The sequence below is a fragment of the Sus scrofa genome, chromosome 9 (assembly GCF_054392235.1).
Source record: "Sus scrofa isolate SSC_HxYL_T2T_F1_AM1 chromosome 9, Sscrofa_HxYL_maternal_Yorkshire_Landrace_v2.0, whole genome shotgun sequence".
Lineage (NCBI taxonomy): Eukaryota > Metazoa > Chordata > Mammalia > Artiodactyla > Suidae > Sus > Sus scrofa.
Genome location: NC_139391.1, coordinates 31,987,818 through 32,012,081, shown reverse-complemented (window position 1 = coordinate 32,012,081; position 24,264 = coordinate 31,987,818). Strand labels below are relative to the sequence as shown.

General features: G+C 37.9%; 1 protein-coding gene across 2 annotated transcripts in view; it reads right to left on the bottom strand.

Moving 5' to 3' along the window:
• ARHGAP42 (Rho GTPase activating protein 42) overlaps positions 1-24,264 on the bottom strand; it is a 280,435-nt gene that overhangs the window by 48,760 nt on the left and 207,411 nt on the right. For both annotated transcript variants that reach the window (XR_014815100.1, XM_021062699.2), the window contains exons 7-11: positions 13,864-13,968; positions 11,489-11,618; positions 4,483-4,583; positions 2,720-2,829; positions 176-254 (exon numbers count right to left, since the gene is read on the bottom strand). Coding sequence is in view for 1 of the 2 variants with exons in the window: in XM_021062699.2 (XP_020918358.1) it covers positions 176-254; positions 2,720-2,829; positions 4,483-4,583; positions 11,489-11,618; positions 13,864-13,968 (525 nt within the window). In the remaining variant the exon portion in view is untranslated. The remainder of the gene's footprint in view (positions 1-175; positions 255-2,719; positions 2,830-4,482; positions 4,584-11,488; positions 11,619-13,863; positions 13,969-24,264) is intronic.

Genomic DNA, 24,264 nt, shown 5'->3' with positions numbered 1-24,264 from the left:
AAATTAGAAAAGTTGGTATTATGTGTCAATGACACAACACCAGGAAAATAGAATGTCTACGCCTCTGACTTGTTATTTTAATATTTTTCAAATATACTATAGGTATATTTTTTCAGGTGTACTTTCAGTTATTAGAACAATAAAATCTAAATTATAGAGCATGTCATAGTCCTACCGGTTCCTTCCCATCCATGGCTTCAAGCCAGAGTTTCCGATTAGCTTCTGAGAAGGCCTGCAATGTGATGATCCCATGCCTGTTAAAAACAAATATTTTATATATTCAATTTACTACTATTTTGCATTTCCACAATTATTATTTTTTAAAATTCTTAAATTAGTAAGGTAAAATTTGAAGAAAATTTAGGAAAGAGAAAAGGAAATTTCAAAAGAAAACAGTAAAGAGGAGAAAAAAGAATACACTTTACAAATAAAATCATTAAGTGTTTTAGGTGTAAGACTATCTGAAGGAGGCTGGTTTCAAACTATTTCCCCTGAAATGAATAAAAAGGACGTTCATCGAAGTTCAAAATCACCTAAACATCCTACAGTATGAGAATGATTAAGATTATGACCAAACATGATACAATCTACAGTCAATAAAAATTATTATAATGAGTATAGACCAGTATGAAAGTCTTATACCATAGCTAGTTAATTATTAAGAAGACACTAAAACCAATTTGTTTATATATACAATGATCATAATATTAAAATTAATATGTTTAAAAAGAATTCTCTCTCATTCACCCATTCTGAAATAGCCTCTTGAGGATGTGCTTCATGAAAAACAAGCAAAGGGAGAGGTAAACAATATAGACGAGAAAAAGAGAAAAATCCAGAAAAAAGCGAAGTTAACCTAATTAACTGTGCAGGCTGTCCATAAGATAAACAGAAAATTAGAGGCTTCTGTGAAAAGTTACATCAAGAAGAAAAGTTCATTTAAACATTGTGTGATTAATCTGGGATGAGTTAAAACTGTGATAAAGGCATACATCTCTATGTAAACAGGAAGAGAGATCATTAGACTGATAAGAAAAGGAAAAATGTATTATAAAGATCAAGGTAATTTCATCTTGTAAAATTAAAGCCAGTGTAAAACACTAATGATAACAATACTTGTTGGCCATTTATGTGTCAGGCACTGTTTTACGTTTTCATTATCATCTCATTTAATCCTCATAACAACCCTTTGATGTGGGTACTGATTGCCCTTGTTTTACAAATGAAACAACTAAAGCACAGAGCTTAACAGTGTGCTCCAAGGTTATATACTTCGCAAGTATTGAAAAGAGAAAAGACAAATCACTGACATGTTAGTATTGATCTACACAGAAAATGCCGAAGTTCCTATCACAAAACTATTAAAACTAACAGAGTTCAACAGCTGTTGGATATAGACTGACATATTTAAAAAGTTAATAGTCTTTCTACACAGCAATATCAATCATAAAACCAAAACAAAAGGGTTTCTAACAATGAAAAGAATTCTATTCAGAATTTCAATAAAAAGAAAACATGTAAAAACAAATCTAAAAAAGTGTGAAATCTTAGGGAGAGTTCAATTCCCCACTAATTAATTAACTTTAATAGAATGCCAGTCAAAAATCCCAAAGGATTTTTTGGAAAGAAAGGGAAATTTAATAAGCAGATCTATAAAGTATAAGAACACAGGACCAAAATAGCTACCACTATTTTTTTCTTTTCCTTTTTAGGGCCACACCTGCAGCATATGGACATTCCCTGGCTAGGAGTCGAATAGGAGTGCTGCTGCAGGCCCACACCACAGCCATAGCAACACCAGATCCCAGCTGCATCTGTGATCTACAGTGCAGCTTGTAGCAACAATAGTTCCTTAACCCACTGAGTGAGGCCAGGGATTAAACCCTCACCCTCATAGATTCTAGTTAGGTTCTTAACCCTCTGAGCTACAATGGGAACTCCCAGCTAACATTATTTTAAAGAAGCATAAAAACAGGGTTGCCCTACTAGACAGCTATAGTATATGTAAGCTTTATATAACAGTGTATACAGTCTGGCATACACTCACACCCCAACTCAAAGCTAGAGGATTCAAAAAACCAGGACGGTAATACAGGGGAAGGAAAATAGATCATGGAATGCAAGAGAGCTCAAGAAACATATTCATCCTTCTTTTCTACTTTGTACTGAATCAATAAAAAAGTAGAGATAAATAATTCCACTAAACTTCACGCTTGGATGTATAACATTTATGTCTCTCTCCCAATATCCTGTGGCTAAGAATGCCAAGAACAGTGTTTTGTACATGGTAGGCACTGAATTTCACTGGCTGAAGGAAGCTTGTAGCATTTGCAGCCACGTTGTATTATTCCTGGGCAACGAGGTCAACAGGTTTCAAAACTATAAAAAGGCTGGCCCAAGAGCCATCAACAATGCTGTCAGGTTCCTTCATTGTGAGGGGAACCTCAGTCTACAACCTGCACTTTTCTCTCAGGCACTCATTCATACCGATTTCCCAGATTCTTCTCTGAGTGACATTACCCTTTGGTAGCACCCTGTGTCTGATTTATTTTTTTGAAAGCATTATGCAATACATATTTGTTGAATAAACAAGTGAAATAATGAAATAAACATGTATACTGTTTTTTTTAAAGACTGATAAACAAGCCACTGCATATTTATATCTATACATATAAACATAATTTAGATTATTAAAAAACATAAAGTAGAAAGTTCAAACCTTTCGACTACTTCTATGTCAAAGCAGAATCGTTTATCAATTGAATCTGTCTTTCGTCGAATACAAGATTTTAATTTAAACATTTCTGGTGAGCTAGTAACAAGGCCATTCTGAAAAAAGAAGTGGAGCACATTATTGACACCATAAGAAGGTGAACTGATATATATTAAATACAGCATCTAAAGTTTCCATATTAAAATGTCAACCTAGCCTACAGTTTATGTATAAAGATCATAAATACACCCTGTTTCTACAAAGACTTTTGCTAATGTTAGTGGCCCAACTTTAATACATCAAGCCATTTACTAATAAATTAATCACAAATACATATTTTATTCAAAGAGTTCTATGACATGCCATGCCTGTCTAGTGCCCTCCAATATATTTACCTATAATGTGAAATTACATTATAAAGTTTGTGTATGTATCAGAGCCATAGAGTACTAAATGAAAGCTGGCTCAAACCTCAAGAGAGCTACCAAAATAACAATTCTACTAGATGCTTGCAAATGCTACTATTACTGTCATGTATAGCATGTGATTCCTTTGTTGGTAACCAACTACTAATCTACTAGCAAAACCAAAACTAAACCTCTTTGGACAGGATCCAATATAGGCTCAATTCATAATTCTCTTCTATACCTGAAATGTCACTCAATTTTAAGGGGAATGTTTATCTAATGCTTGGTTAATTCTATTGTCTTTGGTTGCAAATCTCAGAGATTTAGAACTCTGGTTTGGTATATTTAGCTCACTGACTGTCACATAAACTGACTTTCGGGCAATATCTTATGAAACCTGTAGAATAGAAACTAGTTAGGATTATAGCATTATAGCATTTAATAGCTTCTTGGTAGCAACCTAAGGTTTCTATTTCTTTGGTATGTTCTCCTTTCCTTTATGTTTCTCACGCTGAATTATTAGACTCTAATGAATGCCCAAGCACAATAGGTTTCAGCTGATGTATTTGAATCAACATTTACCTCGGCCATGATCTATACCACAAATTAGCTGGGTGAGTCACTTACTTTCAACTCTCATTATTTTCTAATCTGTTAAAATCAGGCTGGCCTAAATAATCTTTAGAATAACTCCCAGCTCTATGATTCTTAGATGATGGCTCAATTATCTAATTCTTAGGTTCAGTCATTTGCCATATTCGTATCTTAATTCACAAAAAGATCGTACACTACATACAATAAAGGTACTGCATTCTGTAGCACTTCCTCATATAAGGTACACCTTGCTCTGTACTGTTCATTACCCATGCAAGACATTCACTGACTGATTTACTTTATGGAGAAATAGGCACTGATTGATTTCTTCTGAGAAACTTGGTTGGCCAGCATTTCAGTAAGCAGTACACAGTCCAGAAAAGGGCAAATCCAGGTTCCCACAAGAGACCACCTGGAAGAAAGATGCAGCCCCCTTGAGCCTGGACCAGCCACTGACAGTCTTAGCAGGCTGCTGGCCAATCAACAAGGTAAACAACTTTGCTGCCAGGGATGTGAGATACTTACCAAGATGTCCTTACATTTATTAGACCTACTTGTAAACTTTGCATGGCCAAAGTAAAAGAAAAATCCTGGCCATTCTAAGTCATTAAGGTCACGAAGATGAGAGAAAACTTTTTGACATTTCAATTCTTAAAAATTATATACATGTTTATTAGAAAAACAATCATATGTCATTTTTGCTTGTTTTACTTCATTACATAAATCACAAGGTTAGCTAAAAAAAAAAAAAAAAAAAAAAAAACTCACCATTTTCCCACTGGATTTCATTTCTGAAACACTCATTGTAAATGTTTTACTTCCCTTATCATATGTACAATAATGTTTAATCCATGTAAAACCAAGGGGTCCTAATGTAAGAAAACAAACATTACAGAGTGTTAACAGATGATTTGTATCCAGGTTTGTACAGTTTTCAATGCTATGAAACACAACCGAGTATTTCCAAAGACTATGCGAGCTGAGAATGTTTACTCAGAGTGAGAAAGGCCAGTCAGGAGGAAGATCCAGGGTGAAGTGTCTTGCAATCCAACAACTTGGCTTTATTTCCACCTCTGACACTCTCTCTGTAAACTCAAAAGTTACTTCAGATCCTCACTTAAGTTATCTTATCTGTAAAAGTGGTATACTTGTATCCCAGAGAGGAGAGAGGGAGGAGGAATGAGAAATATTCTGAGTTACTGTAACAGGTCTCCTTCTATCTTTGTCCTCTGTACAGGAAACTGCCAAAAATACAGTTAAAAATTTAGCCCAAGCTTGGGCTTATCAGACACAACTTAGAATAGATTTACAAGGAGATACTGCTGAATAGCATTGAGAACTATGTCTAGATACTCATGTTGCAACAGAACAAAGGGTGGGGGAAAAATGTAATTGTAATGTATACATGTAAGGATAACCTGACCCCCTTGCTGTACAGTGGGAAAATAATAAAAAATAAATAAATAAATAAAAATCACGTTAAAAAAAAAAAAATTTAGCCAGGTCATCTCACCCCTTTGTTCAAAACCTTCCAGTCATTTTGCACAGTACCCCAGATAAAAACCAAAGGCCCCAGTGATCTGGCTCCTCATTACTTTTCTCGCTTACTACCTTTTGCATCATACACTCTACTCCGGCTATGCTGGCCCCCTTGCTGGCCTTGGAACACAGTGAATGTATTTCTACCCCAGGGCATTTGCACTTAGTGGACTACTGATCCTTCAGATAGCTGCATGACTTAGGTTGCCACTTCCTTCAGTCTTTTCTGAAATATCCCCTTTATAATATGGCCTTTTCTGTAGAGATATCTAATATCACAATGCCCTCACCTTGATATTTCTTTTCTCTCTTTCTTGCTTTACTTTCTTCTCAGCAGTTATCACTGATATGATTAACATTTTATCAATTCACCCTACTTATTGTCTGCCTCTGTCACTAGACTCTAAGGCTCCTTGAGAGCAGGAATAAGTGATTTCTGCTGACTGGTATATGCTTTTTTTTTTCTTTTTTACAGCCTCACCTGTAGCATATGGAAGTTCCCTGGCAAGGGGTCAAATCGGAGCTACAGTTGAGGCCTATACCACAGCTAGAGCAACACCAGATGTGAGCTGCATTTGCGACCTACACTGCAGCTTGCACAAATGAGGGATCCTTAACCCACTGAGCAAGGTCAGAGATTGAACCTGCATTCTCATAGAGACTATGCTGGATCCTTAGCCTACTGAGCCACAGGAACCCTGTTGACTAATACATTGTTAATCCTTAGAACAAGGCCAGACATATAGCTGTTCCTCAGTAAAGACTTGGAAAATGAATGAAGAAATGAATCACTCGTTTCCCTAAGCTTTTACTGAACATGGAGTTATTTCCTATGACCAACTAATCTGAAAAAAGAGAATTCAAATTACTTCTTTTTTTTAAAATCTTCTTTTTTTTTTTTCTTCGTCTTTTTGGGCTGCACCCATGGCATATAGAGGTTCGCAGGCTAGGGGTCAAATCAGAGTTATAGCCGCTGGCCTATACCACAGCCACATGATGCTAGATCTGAGCCACATCTGCAATCAACACCACAGCTTCCGGCAATGCCGATCCCTTAACCCACTGAGCAAAGCCAGGGATCGAATCTGCATCCTCATGGACACTAATCAGATTTGTTTCCACTGAGCCACGACAGGAACTCCCAAATTACTTTGTAAAATGAAAAAAATTTCTACTGTTTTTATGTTCAGCCCTTTCCCACAGTGCACTATTTTGTCATCCACTGTTCTTCTTAAGGACTGGATGATGCTGCTCCACCAGGGCAAAGAGATGCACCCTGAGTTCATTTTTTTCATGACCGAAATAGACAGCTTTCCCACAGGGACTCCAATTACCCTGTGCCCAGATGCCCTAGTGGGCTGAGTGAGTTGAACACAGAGCTGGTTTCCTTTGCTTCTCCCTGTAGGGCTGCATCCTGCTTTACACCTGGATCACTCTAAAACAATTATGTGCAATGTTACTGCTGGCTTGGTTTTCTAACCATATATCCCAAAGCAAGAAATTGAATTGCAAAAAACGCACCTCTTGAGAAAAGAATTTCAAGAGCCCTTTGAGTTTTTCCTCTATAATAATAGTGCCCTTGGTGTCATGTTTAGCTTTAATACTTAAACCCTCCAGATTTAAAAATTATAGGGTGCAGCTATATATTTTGTAATGACAGAGGATTATCACAATTAACTTCAATTCTGTTTTGGGACCATTTCACACTCTAATGCTTAATAATACTTGTTGATAATTTTGTTACATGTGGTGTAAAATACTTAAAGGCTTAGAGCTGATTACTGGAAAGTGGCTGGATAGAAATCTTTACAGTGACTTGACTACTTAGGAAGCGAGTTATGAAGCAATATTAGCTATATTTTTTAAAGCGAGCTGTAGCAACAGCCTGATGACATTTTAGACCCAAGATGGTTTTTTTTTTAATTTTCTTTCCTGCCTCCATCTTAAGTTCAGAACCTCATGCATTTAATCTTCAAGTATGTTGCACACACTTGCTGCTTTCTTTAAAGTTGCCTGGCACGAGGCCAGGGCAGATGTTCTTGGGCAAGCAATTCTCAAGTTGCTAAAAAAAGTCTGGGAAAATAAAATTTATTATAGCTCTAACGTTGCAAAATAAAACAAGTTTAATTATTTTACTGAGTAATCATCTGAGGTTGCTGAGATGATTTCTGTGGAAAAGGAGAGAATTAACATTCACTAAATACCTACTAAGTGCCAACATTTTATCTGGGAACTTTTAAAGTCAGACATTGTAAAGAACATTTTACATAAAAGAAAATCAAGCCTAAGAGCTGCAGATGGTGCTACTTTTTTCATCAACAGTGCATGTTCCCTAAGTAGTGCAGCAGAAACAAATCCAACTAGTATCCCTAAGTAGTGCAGCAGAAACAAATCCAACTAGCATGAGAATGCAGGTTTGATCCCTGGCCTCACTCAGTGGGTTAAGGATCTGGCGTAGCCATGAGCTGTGGTGTAGGTCACATACATTCTTGGATTCCATTGCTGTGTCTGTGGCCATCAGTTGTAGCTCCAATTCGACCCCTACCCTGGGAACTCCAAGTGCAGTGGGTGTGCCCGCCCGCCCAAAAAAAAGCCATGCAATTGGAGTTGCTCTTTTTAGAATGAAATTTCTTAAGAGTTGTAGTTATTAAATGAGATAAATATAAATTGCATAGCACAGTAAGGGCTCCTGGAAGTATAGCAGTATTACTACATATCCCTATTGATAAGAGACATTTTACACAATTTTTGCAACGTTATTATGAGATCGATATAAATATCCCTCTTTTATAAATGAGGACGTTGACCTAAGAAAGCTGCTTACCCAATCACCCATAAGAGGTGGCACAGAACCGCCACATGAGGTCTGACTCTGGATCCCATGCTCTTCATGGTTAAACCAAAGTCTACTAGAATGCAATTTAATGTATGCCTCATCCCATGAGGAACATAAAAACCATGTATCCAGATCAAGAGAAGCACTGTGTCTAAACAGCAATACTCTGCTACCATCCTGTCACATCGATCTTCATTTATCACTTAATTTTCAGCTCTGATATTTACTATTGACCATTGGTTGCTAATTGTGTTTGTCTTGTGCCTTCCCCTACAGAATAAACAGCCCAAAGTCATATTCTTCACCTCATTTCCATGCCCCACAGGACTTACTCAGTGATGGCAAGGGCACAACGGTATGTCTTAGGGAACGGGTCAGATTTTCTTAATATAAATGCTTTCAAAGATTCCAAGCAGAAAGGGGCCTTGAATACTTGTCCCTCATAGAAAAATAATTCCAACAACATATAAATCCATTCATTTCCCTTTTTAAATCCCTAGGCAAGGGGAAGAGGGGAGGGTGGTACGTGGAAATGAAAGGGGGGGGATTATAGTGGGGCATAAGAACACTTTGGAAGGTGAAGACTATGTTTACTCTGTTGATAGTGGTAATGGTTTCACAGACACATACATATGGCACCATTTATCAAATTGTGCATTTTAAATATGTGGAATTTATGGCATGCCAAGTGTACCTCATGAAAGCCATAAAAATAACACAGGCCGATACAGAGAAAAATGGTAATGGAAACTGTCATGGGATCAGGAAGGCAAAATCGGAAGAGAGGATGCTAAAAATAGAGGAATCTAACGGGAGAGCCTGGAATGTCATGCTCAGCCAGGGGCCATCGCAAGATGCACAACCAAGTAAGCTCTGCACAGGGAGCTGCTGGAAGCTCTTGGAGAATGGATGGAGGCCAAACAAGCCTGGAGAGGAAAAGAGAACAGATAGGCCTTTGTAAGACTGTGAAGGTGGAGAGAAGGTGTGGGTTCAAAGGTTATCAAGGAGATAAAATGGACAGACCTGGTCCCAGGCTACAGAGAGACCCTAGAGTTAAAGATTTGCCTTAGTTTTGTAGCCTAAGAGTAGATATTAGCATTTACATATTCACTTCTTTAGGCCACACCTGTAGCATGTGGAAGTTCCTGGGCCAGGGATCCAACCCATGCCTCAGCAAGACCCAGCAGCCACAGTGACAATGCCAGATCCTTAACCCATTGTGGCGCAGTGGGAACTCCTAAATGTTATCATTTAGAGAGACAGGAGCCCTCAGAGAAAAGGTCTGTGCCACAAAGAGCTTTATGACCAGTTCAGACAAATCCATAGGAGCAGACAGGTTATCTCAGAACCAAAGATACCAACATCAGATAGGTGCATAAAGCACTGCCTTTTGTCCACCCATCCCACCTCCACATTATAAAAGGGCCTTTGCCTGTAGTGTGATCCAAATGTCCAACAGCTGAGGAATGGGAAGCAAACCACAGCACCAGCCAATAGATGGACGGCCAGGTAGCCATTGGACAGGGCCTATGTGAAGATCATGTACACAGGCATTTTGCTAGGTAATCTAAAGCTTTTTCATTCAGAACGAGATGTTGTATACGCACAAAGATTTTAGCAACTGTGTTAACACCGGGCTGTGGGGAGGTGGGGGGAAGGGGACCTCAAGAAATAAAATACAATTGAGTTAACAATGAATAAAAATCTTTAGGTAAGAGGATGGCACCTCCTCTATCAAATGCAGATTTGAACAGACCTCATTATCAACAAATTCCTCCGCTCAGCAAAACGTGAGCTCCTCTCTGAGTACCCTGACACTGAGGCTCTCAAATCTGAAATATTATTCAGTGTTCAGAAATTTCCTGGGAGTTCCCATTGTGGCTCAGCAGTAACTAACCCAACCAGTATCCATGAGGATGTGGGCTCAATCCCTGGCCTTGCCCAGTGGGTTAAGGATCTAGCATTGCTATAGCTATGGCATAGGCTGGCAGCTGCAGCTCACATTCAACCCCTGGCCTGGGAACTTCCATATGCCACAAGTGTGGCCCTAAAAAGACTAAAAAAAATTTTTTTTCTTCCTGAGAGTCCTGAGTCACATCCACATATTCTGTATATACGGTCTTTAAAAAAAAAAAAAATGAAATTGTGGTAAAAGCTATTTATGACACTCTAATTATAGAATAGACAGGCAGGTCACTAGATATACCATCTTATCATCTTAAAACATCAGACTAGGCAAGGTGGACAATTATGAGAGAAAAAAATCCTGGAATCAGACCCCCTGAGCCAGCAGCACTCTACCACTAGTCTAGGTGGTAATAAATGTTTGCCAAGTCTGTTGGAACAAATTGTGATCTGCTTGTATTCTGTTAAGCAACAAGTGAGCATCACCTGGTCATGTCAAATATAAAATGTTTTGGCATTTGAGTGATCATGTTGCATTAAGTCAAAAAACTTCCAGAGTCAACCCAATATCTATGGCTTCCCTATTTCAAACCCTTTAGTATCTTCTAACCAAAACAAATACCTATTGTCTACGGACAGCACAACTTAGAGCAGTGCTCTTCCACGTGGTCTGTGAGTCCCATATCTGAGGAAAAAGTACAGAAAGTGGGAATAAGCCTTTCAAAACTTTTACAGCAATTTGAGATCAGTGGAAAATCCAGACACACGTTTTTGTGTTTGATAAAGACATGGGTTCACGATGCACTGGAAATAAAAACAACAGTTCCTGCATCATAAACAGTAAGAGAGTGTTTTAGGGCACTCTGGTTTGAAACAGACAATTTGGTCAGACTGGTTCCACTTAATGATAAGAAAGGACCCTAGTTACACAAGATTGAATGGCTTTTTATTAATTTTTGTGAGAAAAAAACTTTTTTAGTGTGTGAGGCAATTATAATCGTGCTCTGTTGGGTTGGATGCTTACTTCCTAACATGAGGAGTAAAGAGTGCCAATCTGACATAATTGCCACTTTCACTCCTGAAAACCGACCGAGCACGGAATTAAATGAAATAATGCTGCTGGAGGGGAAAACTCTGATCATAGTCACCAAGATGATTCATCCTGATAAAGGCTTTGATTTTTAGCTCTCCATAACACTTTAAAGCGAGATTAGGTATCACAATGAAACTAACACTGAATTCATGTTACTGTATTACCAGTGAAAGTTCTAAGTTCCGAGTTCAATAATCTATCAACTTAGAGAACCTGATGGTGAAACGTAGAAAAATGTTCACACTTTGGTGGTGGTACTTGGCAGAACAGACTAAAAACAATAAAGCTGTCATGAAGTTCAGTCTTCCTACTTGAAGGAAAAACAACAACAACAACAACTCACATCTCTCAGAAACAGAATGTTAATTACAAGGACACTAATTTATGTCTTTACAACTCACGTTTCTCCTGGACATAAAGGTAGCCTTCCATTGTCCACTGGCTAGGTGGTCTGTAATCTTGATTGGCAGATTTCATCCTTTGCATCAACCGCTCTACCTCTTGTCGAGTACTTTCAAAATTATTCCTTGTCTTAAGCAAAGAAAAACAACAATTTCGTTCACTGTTTTCTACTAGTTTTGAGGAACTTCCAGCCTAAAGTTTCAAAATTGCAAATGGTTTAAAGGATAAGCTTGATTCTTTCAGGACAATTCATTCTATCAACAACCCTCTATGTTGAATTATATGGTCTAATTTTGAATTGCTCTAGTAAAACTTTTTCTGAATGACCTTCTCTGTGTTTCTCTTTGAATCTGTGTATGTGTGAGTATATGTGAGTGTGTGTGTGTGATCCTATTTCCCACTCTAACATTACCTATATTAATTAAATAGTTTTATTTATTTATTTATTTATTTGTTTATTGGTCTTTTTGTCTTTTTAGGGCTGCAGCCACGGCATATTGAGGTTCCCAGGCTAGGGGTTGAATTGGAGCGGCAGCTTGCTGGCCTACACCACAGCCACAGCAACGCAGGATCTGAGCTGCATCTGTAACTACACCACAGCTCCTGGCAACACTGGATCCCTAACCCATCGAGTGAGGCCAGGGGTCAAACTCATGGTCCTCATGGATACTAGTCAGATTCATTTCCACTGAGCCATGATGGGAACTCCTAAACAGAGTTTTAAATTCCATAATACCCAAGCTTAAAAAATAAAAAAAAAAAAAAGGCATACAGGGACTTCATTTCTTTTGGGGGTTAAAATAAATTCACATACTTTTGATATATAGCTGATCACTTTTATTTCAGACATGTTTTCGAAGAAATGTCCCTTAGCTTTGTTTCTAGAAATTCTAACATAGTCATCAAGGGGTCAATGGAAAAATTAACTCAAAAAATGAATAGGTTTCCAAATTCTAACTTCTAATGTAAGACATCACTTACTCTTACCATACCAAGTTTACTTAAGGGAAGATATAGAAAGCATTAAGGCTTTCCTCTATCAAAATCAATTTTGCATTCAGGCCATATTATCTCAATAATATACATTTGCAAACATAAAAGTCGTCATCATCATCCAACTCTAAGATACATCATCCAACTCTAAGTTAAAAATAAAAATAATAAAAGATCTGAATCTCAAAGTAAGTCAGGAAAGTTTTCTTAATTTCTACTTTTGCTACTTTTCCCTTTTAAACATAAGGATCGGAATTTTCTTCCAATATCTTACCTGTCTCCTATTCTCAAATCCCAGGACTCTTACTATAACTGCACTTAATATGGAAATAAATCATAAAAATACTTTGGATTTTATAATTTTCCCTTTTAATATTTACTGAAAGAGCCCAGATGCATTCCATATTGAAAAACAATCATGTGAAATTGATTCTGTTGAAAAATCTAGGTTAAATAAAGAGCTAAACTCAGGACACAAGCAAAATAAACTCAATTACATATTTCTCCTGGGACACTCCAACTCCAGAGTTCAATTTGCTGAATTTCTCCACAATGGCCAGAATCAGGTACGCAGTGACAGGCATACTTTTTATAGAAAGCTTTTACAAATTAGTTTAGCTATAGAGTACCAGATAGTTAGGGTTTCTGAAATAACTTTTCATTTAATACAAAACCCACAACAATTAGGATTGTGCTGTCATATTTGATAATGCAAAAATGGGATGGCTGACTTTTTTTTTTAAGTGTGACTGGTGCTCAGCATCTATAAATCAGAATTTGTGTAACTAAGCAATCAGACATTAATATGATTGATTAGACAACTTTATATTAAAAAAAAAACCCTAAAAGAAATAGATAGGATGTTTGTAAGTAATTCTTCCTTCAGCTTTAAAGTGGCTATTATGAAGGCTTCAAGATAACACTTAAATTTATTTTTAGAAAATAGTTGATATAAGCTATATTATATACAACTTCAATGAGGAAAAGGGACAGAGTGTGAAAGTCCACCTGTTCGTTTCACAAATGTACAACGCTGCCATCTTGGAAAATACATCTTGCCTAAGGTTACCCAGTGAAATAATAAGAACATTAGACAAAGGCAAAATCTTCCTAGATATCCGCATCTCAGATATCTTTATTTTTATGAAATCTGCTAGTATATATTTTATCTCACATAAGATTAGCTCTTTCCTGGTATTAATTCAACCAGCAATTAGAAAAAAATTAATAAATTTAGTAAGCCGCTTTTCTAAATGAGTGAGGTTTTACTTGACTTAAATAAGGTTTTGACAGACTCCAAGGTTTGGCGTGGTTCTAACTCAGTTGCCCTGTGAGCATCAGATTCACTAAGAGGAGACAGTGAGAACAGATATAGTCTTACATTTTGCAAGTTGAACTGCAGCTGTTGTTTGTATGGTGCAAATTCCTGGGCGAGTTCATATCCCTCATGGTAAAAAGTAAATAAACCCTGAAGGAAGGACAAGAGCTGCAAAAATAAAGAGATAAAAAAGAAACCATGAAAATGTGTTTGTTAAAATATGATGATCATCAAATATAATACATTAGAAAAATTACATTTCATTTTAACTCCTCAAGCTAATACATTTTGAATCTCCTTCACTAAGTAGCCACTAGAATCATGGATGTGAAAGAGAAGCCATGGGAGATGATTTTTATTTCCTTATTGGTAGACGGTGATTTACTTTTTAAGTCTTATCATGGACAGCTGTCATGTTGTCTACTTTAATCTTCAAACGCATTGATGAAATATCCAGGAGAGAACATTAAAAGGGGATAAAGACTAAGGCAACACAGGTCCTACCCTAGAAGGGGTTCTAACCAAAACAGTGAGACAAAACATGGGCAGGTGTGAGGAAGACTAAACCAGTAAATTAGAGATAAAAAGTACCCAAGAGAAGGAATAAGGAGCTGGACAGGTGAAATTAAAGAAGACACCACAAGGTGGCAGTACGACTCTGGGAATGAAACACAACATTTAAGCAGGCTATGGGAAGAATGCAAAGCAGAGAGAAGAGGTGAGCAAATACATGGAGCTAGACACAGATCTTTCATATGAGAGTCGGGGGGAAATCTTTAGAAAAGCACAATTTCTATGATCCTAGCCTTCTAATCCCAAATTCATATGCACTTATTCATGATGTTTTCATTTGTAAAGTCAGCACTCTCCAAAGAGTTAAGGGAGACAGTTGTTTACATGAAATGTTATAACTGAAAAATAATTTATTCAGTTTTTTTCATTTAATTCACTGGGATTTAATTCCATAGACATGTCCACCAGTTTGATCTCTTCCACAACTTCTTCCTACAGTAAAGTTAGAAAATATTTTTGAGAAGTGGCTAATGTTCTTCTGGTTTAAAGAGCACAGTATGTCTATAAACTATTATTTTAAATTAAGGAAGAAACACAATTTGAAACCATCTTCATATGGGAATAACACTCCATAATTTCCTGTTTGGGGAAGAAGGAGAATTCAGCTAAGCCATCAACTGGTTATGATTGCCAACAGATAATTACTGGTTCTAACTGAAAACAATGACCTAATGGTTTTCTTCCTATGACAAGTCAGCTTCTTACAAAATTATATTCATTTGGGGAGGCAAAAACTATCAAATTGGTTTTATTATATTTTAAAGAATTTCCTTCTCTTGCTCCACAATTGCTGATAATGTGGCATAATGTACTGTGTGCAAATTTTAGACTGATTTTAAATTCCCAATTTTACATCAACTGATAGTTATTGTCAAAACTAAATATTCGATAGTGTATGCTTTACTAAAAAAGGATGCTCTTTTTGTTAAATTATCCAATAATTTAAATATACAGTCTACATATGTTGTGGCCCAATTAAAAAGAACTACATCTTAAAGTAGGATTAAAAATACTTTTAACTGGGAGTTCCCGTCGTGGCGCAGTGGTTAACGAATCCGACTGGGAACCATGAGGTTGCGGGTTCGGTCCCTGCCCTTGCTCAGTGGGTTAATGATCCGGCGTTGCCGTGAGCTGTGGTGTAGGTTGCAGACGCGGCTCGGATCTGGCGTTGCTGTGGCTCTGGCGTAGGCCGGTGGCTACAGCTCCGATTCAACCCCTAGCCTGGGAACCTCCATATGCCGCGGGAGCGGCCCAAGAAATAGCAACAACAACAACAACAACAACAAAAGAAAAAAAAAAAAAAAAAATACTTTTAACTGGGAGTTCCTATTGTGGCTCAGTGGTAATGAACCCAACTAGTACCCATGAGAACACGGGTTTGATCCCTGGCCTCCCTCGATCTGGCAGTGCCGTGAGCTGTGGTGGAGGTCGCAGACATGGCTTGGATCCGGTGTTGCTGTGGCTGTGATGTAGGCCAGCAGCTGTAGCTCTGATTCAACTCCTAGCCTGGGAACTTCCACATGCTGAAGATGCGGCCCCTAAAAGACCAAATAAATAAACATACTTTTAATTAACTAAGGCTTGGATATGTAGATTTAGAGACTTCCAGAGACAAAATAAGAAAATACTTCTGAAATACTTAGGCTATAGTAGCCTTCTAAATATCTTAATAATAGATTAGGAAGTTGTTATAAGGAATGCTGTTTCAGGTTTCAATGTTTTTAATTAGTTCACAATTAAACTGTCTTATTCGGAACTGGACACCGTACGTAAGAAGCAGATGTTATTCTAATATCATGCTAATTTTAAAGAATTCAACTGACAAAGAAGATGCCTTAAGAATATCTGCAATAAACATTCCTATAAAATACCCAATTCCCTAAGATCCATCTCCTGTTGGCGATTTCTAATAGAATTGAGATTTCCTTAGTAGGAAACAAATGCTTCAATCTCACAGTGCATGCTGAGCACCCACCAAGGAAAGCACGACTCTCTGGGAGGTACAGGAGAATCACATACAAAGAACTACACAGCCTTTACTTTTGATCCACATCTACTTTGGAAGCGACATTTGAGAAAGTTTAACAAAGACAACAGGTATGAAGTCAACCGCCTCTAGATGGTAGCAAAGGTAAATGTTTTTTAGGTTTGAATAGATATAAAGTTCACTTTATCCTCAATAAATTCCATGATGCTATATTAAGGGAACTTAATAGGATGGCCTGAAAACCTTTAAGAACTGCATTTCTCCCATGTCTCATTGTTCACTATGCCTGAGTGGGTGAAGCAGTGTGAAAAAGACTACTATTTCAGGAGCTCCCATTGTGGTTCAGCAGGGTAAGAACCTGACCTAGGCTCTGAGATAATGCAGGTTCAATCCCTGACCTTGCTCAGTGGATGAAGGATCCAGAGTTGCCACAAGCTGCAGTGTAGGTCGCAGACACAATTTGGATGGATCTGGCATTCCTGTGGCTGTGGCTTAGGTGGGCAGCTGCAGCTTGGATGCCACCCCTAGTCTGGGAACTTCCATATGCCACAGGTGTGGAGTTAAATTTTTTTTTTAATTTTAATTTTTTTCTTTTAATTTTTAAAAAATTTAAAAAAGACTACTATCTCAGCTTACCTTAAAGTAAACCGGACTTTTAAAATGATAATAACAATAATGACAGTAACTCCAAGCTACGAGGTAGACAGATTAGGTTTTACTATTTTAAAAAAGTCACTTTTATCATCAGGAAAAACTCATACAGCACATTATTATCCCCAAGTGTTTTAGAAGCAAATGACTGCCGCTCCAACAACTTGACCACTTGCTAAAAACTGTTACTGCATTTATAAATAATCATTTAGCAAAACCCATGATAAGTCAGCAAAGGAAATGATATTCATAATTTCAAAGCCCATTTTTCTTTTCTTTTTGGGGCCACATATGCATCATATGAATGTTCCCAGGCAAGGGGTCAAAGTGGAGCTTTATGTAGCCTCTGGCCATAGTCAAAGTCACAGCAATGCGGGATCCGAGCCGTGGCTGCAACCTACACAGCACCTCACAGCATTGTGGGATCCTTGACCCACAGTGTGGGGCCAGGAATTGAACCTGCGTCCTCATGGATACCAGTTGGGTTCATTCCTACTGAGCCATAACGGGAACTCCAATTTCCCAGCCCATTACTCACCAGGTATCAAGCCTTAAGGGCCCACAGTTCCCAGTGATACTCTGAGTGGCAGAAAAAAAGTAAAAAAAGATGTCGGGGATGCGTGAAGCAATGTGGACTAATTCCAGTCAATTCTAGATGACCATTGCCCAAACTGAGCAGAATAACTGCCGTGACAGTGGAACAAGGGTAGACATATAAATCAATGGAAGTGAATTGAGAGTCTAGAAATAAACCCAGACATCTAGCTCAACTTATTTTCAACAATGGTGCCAAGGCCATATAGTGGGTAAAGAATAGTCTTTTCAGCAAAGGATTCTTGGGCCACTCAATAGCCACAGAGTTGGACACCCACTTCACACCACAGACAAAAACTAACTAAAATTGGGTGAAGTGAATGGTCTGTGTATTACATCCCAATAAGGCTGTTTTTCTAAAAAATAAAAACAAACATTCTCATACACAGAGCACTGCAGTGCACTAAAAGAGATCAAAATCTTACCGCGCCATCGACATTTGGCCACTGCAATCTCTTAAGAAGATTGAAAACGGAGGGCAGAGGCAAACCATCAATTTTCTTCCTGTACAAGTATCCAGCCTCTGCATTAATCCTGTCCTCTCTGCTATTCTCTACTTGGAGGAAACTTAGATAAACATCTTAGAGGATAGCTTCAGAGTGACTACAGCGTGCTTTAAGTCTAATGCAGGGATGTTCAGAACGTTTATTGAGTGAGAATGGAAAAGTACCAAAGTCTAATCCAAATAAATGAGAAAACTGAAGGGAAAAAAAAAGAGAGAGAGAGAGAGAGAGAGCACGTGCCAAGGATGGGAAGCCTGAGGAGACAACTTTTAAAAGAGAGTGATGGAAGAACAAATGAATGAAAGAACAGAGAAGTAAAAATTCAATGAATTTAAAAAGCCAAAGGTTTTTGTAGTCAGGCCTACATACTGCCTCAGCAGTGAAGATTCACTGGAGTTCCTGAAGGTGAATTTCTAAGATTTCAAGGGGACAGAATTCAGATGAAGTGGCCAGAGGTAAACTTCCATGGTAAAAGAACAAAAGCAATGAAGAACAGTCAGTGTCTCTTTTCAACTAAAGAGGAGCCAAGAAGGTAATATGGCCATTGATGTGTTAAGTCCAGCAGAAGCTACATTGAGGCCAGGCCTTTACAGGATGGATTTCTAAAGTGAACTACAAGGGCATGAGTCAGCCAAACAGAGTGAATTCATTTTTCTTACTTTCCCAAGATCCTGTTCACTATCTGCTATTGCAAATTTCAGGTTTTCAATAACAGTACCTGTAACTAAATCCAAGGACCAATACAGTTTTTATTTAAAGATATACGACCTGAGGAGAGCTTTTATTGTTTCATTTTTATAGAACAGTTGCACTTAGATTTTCAGTAAGATAGAAATTTAACCTTTAATCCCACAGTACTTTTTTTAAATGACATTGTCTTATTTTCTCACTTTAATTTACCCTAAATTAGATGTTCTATATTAAGGCTAACCAGTCATATTGAAAAAGAACCCAAAAGGTTTAACTTTCAAGACCTCAAGGTTTATATACAATCTGACAGACTTTTTTTTTTTTTTTTAACCTAGCAAGTAGTTGTTGTTCAGTCTCAAAATTATTCAAACTTTTTTAGAGACGCCAAAAGCATTTTATAGTACACTTCATGACATAATAAGCTAAAGAGCTAAAGCATGGATGACTGCATACGCATAACTGAACCACTTTGCTGTACACATGAAATTAACACAACACTGAAAATTAACTATACTCCAATATAAAAAGGCACTAAATCATATTAACTAAATTACCTGCAATTTTCTTCAGAAAATGATTTAAAATCAAATTTGGCAGGCTAAGGGAAGAGTATCAAAAGCAATGTGTTTTAGTTTAAATTTAATAGTTTATTTTCCTTTTCATATGAATTTTAAACATCATACAGAAAGACTAAAATGAAGTTTAAAAAAATACTCTAATAGGAAAATGTTCCTCCAGAATTAAGATGTGTCTTTTGAAGCATGTTATACTTAAAAATGTGCTTTTGAAAAGGCTGTATCTGGCTTTGAAGCCACACTAATAAATGATGTGTGAGTACTATTTTCCTATCTAGCCCACGCCAGCTGAGAAGGTACTGATGTTAACGATGAACCAGACACTTACGCTGTGCATCACCGGCGTCAACCAGGGACTCCCCACTATCCTAGAAACTACACACAAATTTTATCCCCAACTGACAGATAAAAACCTGAGGCACACGGAATTTGAAACGTCAAGGTCAATCTCTTGTTTCTTCTAATTTTAAGGAATTTAAATAGCTTTACAAGGAGTTCCCATTGTGGCCCAGCATGTTAAGAACCTGACTAGTATCCATGAGGATGTGGGTTCAATTCCTCATCTCACTCAGTGGGTTAAGGATCTGGTGTTGTGATGGATGTGGCTCCAATTCGACCCTTAAAGTCTGGAGACTTCCAGGGCCATGGGTGCAGCCCTAAAAAGAAGAAAGAGCTTTACAATAAAACTTTCTAGGGTCATCCATTTTATTTGGTCAGAGGAAGCATTAAGAAGAATAAATTTTCGTAATCAAGCAGCCATTAAGGCAGTAGGTGGTACAAAACAATTACATCGGATTTAGGTTCTGGTTTCCTGGTTCTCCTCTTTCGTTAGGTTTGTGACCTTGGGCAACTAATAATCTTTCTGCAACTTAACTTCCTCATCTAGAGGGAAAACAATGACCAATAAATCTGTGGTGGCGTTCATGTGGGAAAACACAGAAAACACATGATGCAGAGGAGGTGCTCAAAAAACACTAGTCCTAACTAAGTATGCTCAAAGGATGTAATGAAAACCTCCACAAACTGAAGATGAATGACCCATAGGGGAGCAAGGTCATAAAATTATTCTTTTGGTTTCCTGAGCCACAAACTTTCATGTACCCAAACAGACTACACAGACTTCTGAGACACTGGGCCTACCTCTCTCTCTCTCTCTCTCTCTCTCGCCCTCTCTCTCTTTTTTTTTTCTTTTCTTTTTTTTTTTTTTTTTGTCTTTTTGTCCTTTTGCCTTTTTCTAGGGCTGCTCCCACGGCATGTAGAGGTTCCCAGGCTAGGGGTCAAATTGGAGCTGTAGCTGCCAACCTATGCCAGAGCCACAGCAACACGGGATCCGAGCCACGTCTGAGACCTACACCACAGCTCACGGCAACGTCGGAACCTTAACGTAGTGAGCAAGGCCAGGGATCGAACCCGCAACCTCATGGTTCCTAGTTGGATTCATTAACCACTAAGCCACGAAGGGAACTCCCCACCTCTCTTCTATAGGCTGGGCTGGTCATGTTCAGATATTTCTACTAATCCCTCAAAATTCTCATACACTCCAGGCAACTCTGAGAAGTAGGAGGATCTTCTGATCAAGAGTCAAGAGGGGATGTTTCTCCCTCTCCGATCCCTCTTCCCCCTATTATAGACCTGAACCCATGTATCTTGTTGCCAAATCTGAAAAGACGCAACTAGCTCTGGTGGACGGAAACATCAAGTGAAACATAAAGGCAAAGCAATGTGAAATTTTAAATTAGTAGTCACACAAAGAGGAGAATTCAAACCAAGTAAAATTTAGTATTTTATTTGACACAATATATTCAAAAGATTCTTATTCCAACATGTAATCCATATAAAAGAGGTGTTTCACATGCTCTTTTTGGTACTAAGCCTTTGCAATCTAGTACGTAATCCACACTTAGAGCACATCTTAGTCTAGACTAGTCTCATTTCAATAACTTGAGATCTATACACAGGTAGTTGCTATCATTCTGGACGGTGCAATCTAGAGATCACACCTTAGTTACCATTACTTTCTTATAAAATATGACAAAAAGGGGGTGCCATTAAAATCATATAGTATGGAAACTGGGTTGAAAAAACTGGTTTCCTGTATACCTCAAAAATAATAATTTACAAAAAATATATACACGTCCCCTCTTTTTCCATATGTATTAGACCCTGCTTCTCCTGGGAATAATGATATGGTAGGAACATTTATTTATTCGCAATGCCACTTGAATAGTCTGTAGAAGTTTTATTAAAAGTACAAGCTGACGCTTGAACAATTTGGGAATTAAGAACACCTAACATTCTCATACACACGCCATCTGTGGACTTAACCAAACAGCGGATCATGTAGTACTGTAGTATTTATTGAAAAAAATTCACAAATAAGTGGGATCCATGCAGTTCAAACTCTGTTGTTCAAAGGTTAACTGTGGTAGGATCTTGACACTAGTTGAAACAATGTAAAATGACCTCAAATGATCACCATAAAGTAATAATAATATTTAATGGGAATCATCAGGACTATTTGTATTTTCTATGTGATATCATAAAATCTATAGGAGATAAGTTGCCTCCCTGAGGTATTTTGCTTTACTGCTTACTTGTTAAATCTCGGCTAAACTAGCTCATTTCTACAATATGAAACTTTAAGCAACAGGAATTGGATTTCTGCAGGGAAAAAAACCTGCAAATATATTAAAGTATCCTCATGCGTTTTTAGGTTTAGAGCTTGTGGGGGCTTTATTTTTGAAATTTTAAAAGCTTTTTTCTTCCAAATTAATTTGTAAATGCATAACCTAAAGAGCAACATATGCCCATGTTTCGTTGCTCCCACTTCTATTCTGAATACTGGGGTGGAAATTAAGTGAAACCCCATGGATGAGACTTTGTGGCTGGAAATGAGAACGAGACTAAACTGACACTACTATTTGGTTTGGCCAGACATTCTAATAGGAAAAATACAGCAGCCTGGAAAATATTTTGGAAGAAGGACAAATTTAACATCGACCTTGATTCTGGTGTCACCAGAAAGGCATGCATTACAGAGGACTTATCAGTCCATCCGGTTTGGGAGATGGTCAAGGGAAAGAAGAAAACACTTTCCAATTGAAGGACAGCTTCCACTTCTCCGCCTATATTATCACCGAAATTCATAAATTCTTAGCATTCCTTCTGTGACCTGTGAGCAATTTTACAACCTTTTCTTTATATACCTGATGTCATCTTACAGAATGGTCCAGCCCATTGTTCCCAGACAGAATGGGCTATGAAAGAGGCTTAGATGGGGAAAGAGATTACCTTCATGCCTCTCTAGAAGAGAGAGATGCACCACAGTAGTAATAGGATTGTTCCAGGTGCAAGGAGGAACCACGCAGCGGGTGAGCACAGTAAGGGAGCGGGAACAGGTAAGCAAGAAGTATGAATGAAAACCCTCAGAATTAATGGGGCACTCTAACAAACAGCTAAAACTCAGAAAGCCCTAGAAGCTGGCCATAAGAAGGAAGTTTGCCAGCAAGGAGAGAGGCTTCAAAAACCATGATGAGACTTAGGGACAGCACTTCTTCTATGAGAAGGGGAGTAGGAATTTTTGGTATTAGTCCTATGCCTTGATTAGGGATTGTTAGGCTGACCAGTTGTCCAGGAAGCTCAAATGAGTTCCAGAAGGGCCCCTAAAAAGTTTAATCCTCAAAGGATCTACTAAATAGGAGGTTATCTATTCATCCTAAGGGATTTAAGGATTTAGCTGTTTGGCAAACAGAGCTTAGCCAAAAGACTGGCATCACCACCAGAGGGTAAAAGTTAGATCTCTGAGCCTATGGTGTGGCCTCCAGCTCCTTAAATCCTAGCTGAAGAGCTGGTCTTAGAAACTCACCAAGTCCCCAGGAAAAGGTCAGGTGGCCCCAGCTGAAGGGGGAGGAGTACTGCAGAGGTGCTGGGAGCCAGGTAGAAGTTGACGACTCTGCCCACCTCTGCTCTGTCCCAGTTTTCCATCCTCTTTAGGGAATTACTGACGAGTTTTCACCAGGAAATAAAATTTTCAAATATATTTTGAAATATATCTTCCCTTCCCTTCTTCTCATCACCTCCACTAAAACAGGAGTAGGGTATTTTATTTCCCATTATAAATAGATATTTTATAATCTGACATAGGAAGAAAAGTATGGCTTCAATTATTTATATATTTGACCATTGCTACCCTATCATCAACCTGGGTTGAACATTATATATTAACAGAAGATTATCATGACAGTAAGCACTTACCCTGATTCATCACAGATGATACCTTAGGAAGATGCCCAATTAGGCAATATTAGGGTATTACTCGGGGAAAAAATGCTAAGAAGATGAAGTAAGCTTATAAAGACCAGCCACCTGTTCTTTTCTGTAATGCAGTTTACATTAGGGAATCCATTACTTCTTACACTGACTTAGGAAAATAAATGACTTCATTGGAAAGTCAGGCAGGTCCTAGCCTTGCAAGGAAGTGCGGCAGAACAAAGGAAGAAATACAGTCTTACCTTTTCTCCTTTCAACACGAAGTTCGCTAAATGTTTGGTAAATAAACCTCATCGTAGTGGTGAGGTTTATTCCCTAAGGTATATGTGATATACATGCTTTTATTTTTAATTTTAGGTTTTTCATTCAATAGGTTGTTTTTAGAACAGTTTAGGTTTACAGAAACAACAAGCAGAAATTATCAAGTTTAGCCCCTTAGCCCCTACATACAGAGTTTCCCAATATTAGCTTCTTGCATTAGTGTCATATATTTGTTACACAATATAACCTAATACTGATACACTATTATTAAACTTCATAGTTTATATTACACTTTACTCTTGGTGCTATACATTCTATGGGCTCTGAGAAATGAGTGATGAATGACATGTATCCGCCGTTG